Raw genomic sequence first — 8,586 nt, forward strand, 5'->3', positions numbered from 1 at the left:
TTGACAAACATATGGCTGCAAAGATAACCCATATTCTTGCTTTATTAGAAATAGTGTGAGGAATACAGCTGAATATAGTGACCTTGAAGCTCAAGTTGAGCATCTTTTTTTTTCAAATTCACATAGTTTTCAAATAATTCAAATAGCTTTTCTTATTACTAAAAATATAGAGAATAGAGAAGAAAATTTCAAGTAAGTAACCACAGGTATTCTCAGTTGTTGCAAACTTTTAATGTTTCTTTGATTTTTAATCTCCTCTATCCTGCTCTCTTCCTTTTGCCTCCTTTTAAGGAAAAAGAACAGCAGTGAATAAGGAGTTGTGGAAACAAAGACCTCCAGAATCATGTTCCTGTAGAAGGCAAAAAACACCATGGGCACTTAGATCTGGACTCCTATATAAAAAATACCACATTTATTTGAAAGGCAGATTGACAGAGAGATAGAATTATGGGGAAAGAACAGAGAGAGACATCATGGAATGGCGTGCTGGAGGCTCTGTCCAGTCAATCTTGATGTGCAAGAGATAGCTGTAAGTTTGAACTGCTAGTATCATCTGCCGGAAAAGGAAGAGAACCAATATTTATTGAAAAAGATACAATGCTTTTATGAATTTAGCACTGGACTGCTGTTATGTATGATTTTCTGTCTTCTTTCCTCTGACTGCCCCTCTTGCACTCCCTCCCTTAAATACTTTCCCTAAAGTGATACAGTTAGCCACTCAGAAGAAAAAACTAATCCATCTAGTTCAAGGGTCATTCTTGGCCAGCTTACTAATTATTATATGGAACACATAATCCTTGCAAAAATGATTTCCCCAACCTGACAAGGAAGGCAAAGACAGACAAATGGGAGATGTTTAGCATTAATTTTTTTTCAACAAGTAACAGAAGCTAGAGAGATGTGAAGCAAATAGGATTCATTAATATGTTTATATCAAAGTTTAAGCTAGCACATTAAATCCAATTTTAAGACTTAGATTTACTTTCCAATCTTTTCTCCAACAAACACATTTTCTACTTAAACTGCTGGGTACTTAGCCTAAATATATATCTGGGGTGGCCACTCTTTTCTTATATGTGGCTTTGTAATCATAAGGAATAACCTGAAGGGTAGATAAAATATAACAGCTCCAAAGCAATCAATAGGTTTTAGCACTTTGAGTATCTTCTTTTAGGTTAAATTGTTCTGCCAAGCTTTTTAGAAAATGGTTGCCACAGTAACCTCAGTAATCCACCTTTTGAGAATCACATATTTTTTTGTTGTTGTTGTTCCGTTCCTCTGGTGAATTTATTGTTTCTATAGCCTGAGATAGTAGAGGGTAGTTGGGGCTAAATGCTAGGATTTTATATTCGTACTTGGTGGCTCCAAGTGAGATAAAGGAAATTATCTTCTACCATGTAGAGTTTGTTTTTTTGGAAAAGGAGAAGGCGGCCCTATATTCACACAGCTGCAGGCTATTAAAATCGAACAGAATGCAATCAAAATAAATTCTGACATCAGAGCACAACACTTAAGTTCTACTTTGGCTGTGCATACTCATACACAATTATTTGAAAATCAAACATGAACTAAATTGCTCAAATCAATGGCTAGTTTTAAAACATATTTGTGAATAATTGATTGCATTCTACTATTGATTCAAACTGACTTGTGCACACTGGCCTAGACTTTGATAATTATACATAGAAAGAGATGATTCTCTAGCACTCAGAGTGGGTGGTTTTTAAATGAATTTTTAAAAACCCACAAAATTTCCCATAATGACTTTTACCCAGATGTTGTTTCATCTGTCATTCTCTTCCTCTGTATCCATCTCTCTTTTAAAGGGTTTATTCAGCTCCTTTCTTTCTTACTAAAAACTTTTATGTTTAAAATCAGTTAGCTACCTCCAAAGAATTTTAAAATAAAGTCTTTCTTTGTACATAACTTAAGCAGGAAACCCTGAGCAGTTACAAGAGACAAAATGTTACCATGGCATGTATCAATGCACAGTTTTCAAGTAGAAAATACAAATAAATCATAAGATATAAGATATTCAGACATTTGGATATTTGGTGATAAGTTTCCCAACACAATAGCTTTTTCCCTCTTCAGTCTCTGCACATACATAGTCATGGTGGAAAATAGCAAAAGCCTACTTCTTATTCCAGTTACACAGATGTGTATTTCCATTGTGACATGCTATTTTTCAGTGGATAACGTAGGGATAGTTTTCACTTTTAGTTCAAGTAAGCTATGGAGCCCAAACAAAACTTTGGCACTTAGAAAATTGAAATTATATATTTCATTTGTGCACAATGACTAACTTGTATTTTTTCTATAAATGTTTAATTATAGGTTCATCAGTTGATTTCACATTTTGAAAATATTAATTTTAGAATATTAAATAGGAACGATGACATTGCTTAAATGTGATTATGTAATCAGTAATTACAATTGCTTATGCAGTAATGTTCACTTCAAAAGGATGTTTCACTTATAATCTTGGTTAGAACAAGAGTAAAATTGCCTACTAAGAGATAATGGCATTATCCAATGGTAGTTTTTTCACTCGATGTTGCTATATGGGCAAAATGTTGAAACCTTTACCTAATATATACTAAATTGATCTTCTGTATACAAAGAGAATTGAAAATGAATCTTTACATGAATGGAAGGGGAAAGGGAGCGGGAGGGGGGAGGGTTGCGGGCGGGAGGGAAGTTATGGGAGGGGGGAAGCCATTGTAACCCACAAGCTATACTTTGGAAATTTATATTCATTAAATAAAAGTTTAATAAAAAAAAAAAAGAGATAATGGCATTCACTAAACAAGTACTATTCTATAAAACTCCGACCTAACTTACATTTAGGACTATAAAGACATATACTCTTATATAATGGACTTTGGCTATTATAATGAGAATTCATTGTATATCATAAAGAATGTGGCATAGGCTTGGACTCTCTGGATAGGTAAATTGATATATATTTTAAAACACTTATTTATTTATTTGAAAGGCAGAGTTAGGGCCGGCACCGCGGCTCACTAGGCTAAACCTCCACCTGCGGCGCCGGTACTCCAGGTTCTAGTCCCGGTTGGAGCACTGGTCCTGTCCCGGTTGCTCCTCTTCCAGTCCAGCTCTCTGCTGTGGCCCGGGAGGGCAGTGGAGGATGGCCCACGTGCTTGGGCCCTGCACCTCCATGGGAGACCAGGAGAAAGCACCTGGCTCCTGGCTTTGGATCGGCACAGCGCGCCAGCGGCCATTTGGGGGGTGAACCAATGGAAGGAAGACCTTTCTCTCTGTCTCTCTCTCTCTCATTGTCTATAACTCTACCTGTCAAACAAAACAAAACAAAACAAAACAAAAAAACCTGAAAGACAGAGTTAGAGAGAGAGAAAGAGAGAGAGGTCTTCTACCTGCTGGTTCTCTTCTCCAAAGTGTGATTCTTAGATCAATAATATCAGAATCATCTGGAAACTTTACAAATTCAAGTTTTGAATGAGAAAGTTTGGGGGATGAAACCCAGCAATCTGTGTTAACAAGCTTTTCAAGTGATTCTGATGTACCTTCAAGAACCATTGATTATGAAGTATTCTGTTCCTTCCTGATGGCTATGCAACTATGACACCTGTTTCTCAACAGCAGCCAAATAAAAGGAAGTATAGATTTATTGTTGCGCTTATCAGATTATCACTGGTTAAACTGTCGTGATTGATTACCTAACAGTAATGAAGACTTTATAGCCTAAAACATGATTCTGAACATTATGTTACCATGCAGACTACAGGTATATCTAGGTTTGTTTTCAAGCCTTGGCTTTATTAGCTATGCTGCCTTGAGAAATTTATTTAATCTATTTTTGTGTCTTGTTTTTTTTCATCAATAAAATGATAGGAATAGAACTTATCTGATAGAATTGTATGAAATTAATTAAATTAGCATAATGCTCTCAATTCCTGGATCATGAGCTATGTGTAAATACTTGACATCATTAATACTAAAGGAACACATCAGAAAGAGCAAATAGCTGAGACACAAAAATAAGTCACAATGGAAGGTTGTTGAAAGAACTGAAGGCAGTTAATCAGGACAAAAAAGACTACGTTACAACTGTCTTTACAAGGCCATGTTGCTTCAGAAAATATTATTGGGCACCAAAAATAGAAGCTATAATAAGCTGATCTTTGTTTTGGCATAATTATATATAATATTTTAAAGCATATTTCTGATATTAAAATATTGAAAACTCAATAACAATTTACACTGGATATAGCATTGCTGCCCCCAATCCTGTGTGATGTAGTCCATTTTGTTCTGCTATAACAGAATACCTGAGAATGGATTATTTATAAAGAACAAAGATTTATTTCCTCATAGTTCAAAGGCTGAGAAGTCCAAGATCAAGCTCTGGCATTTGGTGTCTGATGAGGACCTTCTTGCTGTGTCTTCACATGACTAAAGAAAAAGGGCAAAAGTGAGCTATCCAGAAGCTACATGAAGCCTCTCTTGTATACTACTTTATCCCATTAATGAAGAAAGAAAAGGTCCTTGTGGCCCTACTTCTTAATAAAACCACTTTAACAACACCTGAGTTTCAGAGGGGGACACACTTATGCTGTAGCACTCTGTCTTTAGTTTATAACCTTCTCTTAAATGCAACAAAGAAGTTCTTATAATGGGGATGGAGGGGATGGAGGGGATGGAAGGGTTAGCAAGTGATGATCAACTGAATCTTTAGGAATTTCTAAATTTGATATATAGTCAGTTAAGCAAAGTGTAAGTTTCACTGTCTTTTTGTGCATTTCACAATTTATGTTGTTGGAAAGACATTCTTTTTTGCTATTCTCACAATAGTATGACACTACATTTTATGTGTTTAAATTGGTGGATAGCACAAAGCATGCTGTGGTGGGATTTTACTGAATTCCCGTATAAATACTTAGTAAAGGCCCTCTATTTTAACCCCTTTGAATGAACCTCTATTGTGCAGACTCCTCAACTTCTGTCAAGACCCTAAAATCTCCCCATGACCATGAAACTTCACAATAGGCTATCTTCAAGATGCTGCTCCAGAACTAAGTCTGGTGTTCATTTGTTTAATTTGATTTGTCGATCAGGTGCTTAAGACATTGTATAGCACCCAGATTCCAATGTAGATTTTTCTTGATGGCATTTACTGAAAAATAGAAAATATTTATTGCTTATTTGTTCAGTACTAAATGGGTACCATCTTAATCTGCCTTATTCATTACTGTAAATCCAGTGCCAAGAAGAGACTCTTGGCACAAAAAAGATGTAGTATTTGTTGAATTAATGGTGAGCCAATAGAGGAGCATAAATATATATATATATTTTTTTCTAAATAGAGATGATCAATTTTTGAAGAATGTGCTACATCTAAAATATGGCACGACATTACCAACACAATTGAATGCATGGGAGAGCAACCTGCATGCAGCCAGACTGCCTGCTGGGTGCTGTTCCTGCCACCAAGGAACTGCAGGCCATTATGTGTGGGGAACCGCAGGCTGGCCACCTGTGAGAACCGCCTCATCTACATAGTTTGCAGCAATCGGTCGACCATAAGACCTACGAAAACAACCAGGTGAAACAGTTGAAACAATGAACTCTGCATAAACAACTAGGAGGAACCAGGTGAAATAGATGAAGTTGAGAGGCAGGGCTTGTCACACATTAGATTCAGGTTTGGTGGACAAATAATTAAAGTGGACACACCTACACAGCTGGAGCTGGACAACGAGGACACCATCGACCTGGTCTACCAGCAGGCAAGGGGCATGAACAATAGCTAGCCGGAAGAAGCCTTGAAGGCAATGCTCCTTGCATTTGCTATTGAATAATGAGCACACAACCAGGCCTATCACAAAGGTGTCTGCAAAAATGGAGGACATGCATCAAAGTGACTTCCTCTGATGTGCTTGCTTCAAGTGTGACTCAAACTTTCTCTGCGGGGACGCATGGACGACTAAAATTGGGCCAATAAGAATTGTTGTATTTGTTTAGGTAAGATGGATTAGGAGGATTTGGGGGTTTGTCCCTTCCCCTGCCTGCCTCAGCCCCTTGTCCCCACTCGGGCCACCACGCAGCTTCAGCGGGTCCACTGGCCCTTCTTCTCCATCTATCGCGGCTACCCTGGCAACCACATCGAGCTGGCGGCGCGCGTGGCGAAGGCGGTGCTCTCCGACGGCCACGACCTCAGCTGGGGCTGCGTGGTGACGCTCGTGACCTTCGCAGGGACGCTTCTGGACAGAGGACCGCCAGTGACCATCCAGCAGGTGAGGAGGAATGAAATCACCTGGGACTGCCAGCGCTTGGTTGCCTTGCTGTGCGCTCGCCTCACTGGGCAGCACCGTGCCTGGCTGCAGGCTCAAGGCGGCTGGGATGGCTTTTGTGTCTTCTACCGGACTCCCTTACTACTGACCTTCTGGAAAAGACTGCTGGTACGCACTTTTCTGTCCTGCTTTGTAGCTACAGCCTTACTCTTTGCCTGGACGCGCGTGTATCGTGAGTTGTGAACTGTGGCCCGAGTGGTCACTTCTCCTCTGAGGTTGGGCCTTGTCTCCCCAGTGCTGGGCGCACCCTGATCCTGGACAGAACTCACAGCGAGGACTGAAGACAGAATCTTACTACTTGTTGTAGGCCCAGGTTGTGAAAATGCTAAATACGGGCGATTTGAGCTTTGTTAAATATGGTAAACATAAGGGAAATACTGGAATACTTTTTTTTTTGACAGGCAGAGTGGACAGTGAGAGACAGAGAATGGTCTTCCTTTTGCCGTTGGTTCACCCTCCAATGGCTGCCGAGGCCGGCGCGCTGTGGCCGGCACACTGCGCTGATCCAAAGCCAGGAGCCAGGTGCTTCTCCTGGTCTCCCATGGGGTGCAGGGCCCAAGCACTTGGGCCATCCTCCACTGCCCTCTCGGGCCACAGCAGAGAGCTGGCCTGGAAGAGGGGCAAACGGGACAGAATCCGGCACCCCGACCGGTACTAGAACCCGGTGTGCCGGCGCTGCAAGGCGGAGGATTAGCCTAGTGAGCCGCAGCGCCGGCCCTGGAATACTTCTTAAAAGGTAAAAAAAAAGAACCACCGAGTCCTTTACTAAAATGGCCCAAGTACTTTCTGCCCTTTGAACAGTTCCCCTCAGGTCCAAGGCCCAGGAAACCACAGCCCTCCCTCTGCCCCATACACAGTGGCCTGGCCTGTACATATGGCACACCAAAAAGTGGCTTTTTCCCCTTTTATTAACATAGAAGAAAGTAATTACTGGCCGGCGCCATGGCTCAACAGGCTAATCCTCTGCCTTGCGGCGCCGGCACACCGGGTTCTAGTCCCAGTCGGGGCGCCGGATTTTGTCCCGGTTGCCCCTCTTCCAGGCCAGCTCTCTGCTATGGCCCGGGAGTGCAGTGGAGGATGGCCCAAGTGCTTGGGCCCTGCACCCCATGGGAGACCAGGAGAAGTACCTGGCTCCTGCCTTTGGATCAGCGCGGTGCGCCTGCCGCAGCGCGCCAGCCACGGCGGCCATTGGAGGGTGAACCAATGGCAACGGAAGACCTTTCTCTCTGTCTCTCTCTCTCACTGTCCACTCTGCCTGTCAAAAAAATAAGAAAAAAAAGAAAGTAATTACCAACTTTCTCCTTTGGTAATAAAATTGTGGTCCTAGAGTTCTCCTAGTATTTGCTTCTGTAGAACAATTATGGTCTATATATAAAAAAGTAAGATTAAGTATTGCTAAATTTGCAATTTTGTCAAATTGTTAGAGTGTGGTTACAAATGAAACACATGGAAAGATGACTTCATATTCTATGAATTTGTGTTATGCTGCTTTTGAAATATGTACTGAATGTATGCATTAGTATGTGATTTCAGTTCTGTGAATACGTATTGGGATCTACACCAATTAAAATTTTCATAGTTCTTCCTATTGTCCTTCTAAAAGGACTCACAGCTGCTGGATGGCTGTTACCTGCCTTTTTTGTAGTCCATATCTCTTGTTTGCTTGAAATCTTGCTGAAGATGTTCTCATTTCCTTTGTTTTACTGTTTTGGCTTTGGTGGGAAGTTTGTTGGCTCTGTTACATTTATTAACCAATCTGTATATAATTCCTGGTCTTTTTCTTTTTTTAACTTTTATTTAATGAATATAAATTTCCAGTGTACAGCTTATGGATTACAATGGCTTCCCCCACCCATAACTTCTCTCCCACCCGCAACCCTCCCCTTTCCCGCTCCCTATCCCCTTCCGTTCACATCAAGATTCATTTTCAATTCTCTTTATATACAGAAGATCAGTTTAGTATATATTAAGTAAATATTTTCCTTGTCCTTTTCTAACATAAACAGTACATACAGTTTGGTATTCTGTCAAAAAAATTGAATTGACAATAGCTTTACCTTTGGAGCATTTAATAAACACAAAAAATTGGCTGACACTATTTATATTTGGATTTCATTGATAGTAAAATTCATGTCATTTTCCTCATGATAGATAAAATGTCATTCTTTATTGATGTTAATTGATGTCAGACACATTTTAATGTCATAATAATATATGTAATCATTAATCATTATTGGATGCAAAAAATTTA

At 40.1% G+C, this 8,586-nt stretch overlaps 1 protein-coding gene across 1 annotated transcript; it reads left to right on the forward strand.

The window, feature by feature from the left end:
* Positions 1-478: 478 nt before the first annotated feature.
* Positions 479-6,518, forward strand: LOC133752841 (bcl-2-like protein 10). Its single transcript, XM_062183131.1, has 3 exons — positions 479-529; positions 5,628-5,771; positions 6,060-6,518. The coding sequence occupies exons 1-3, from the start codon at positions 479-481 to the stop codon at positions 6,516-6,518; spliced, it is 654 nt and encodes a 217-aa protein (XP_062039115.1).
* The last annotated feature ends 2,068 nt before the right edge of the window (positions 6,519-8,586 follow it).

The sequence above is a fragment of the Lepus europaeus genome, chromosome X, assembly GCF_033115175.1.
Source record: "Lepus europaeus isolate LE1 chromosome X, mLepTim1.pri, whole genome shotgun sequence".
NCBI classification, from domain to species: domain Eukaryota; kingdom Metazoa; phylum Chordata; class Mammalia; order Lagomorpha; family Leporidae; genus Lepus; species Lepus europaeus.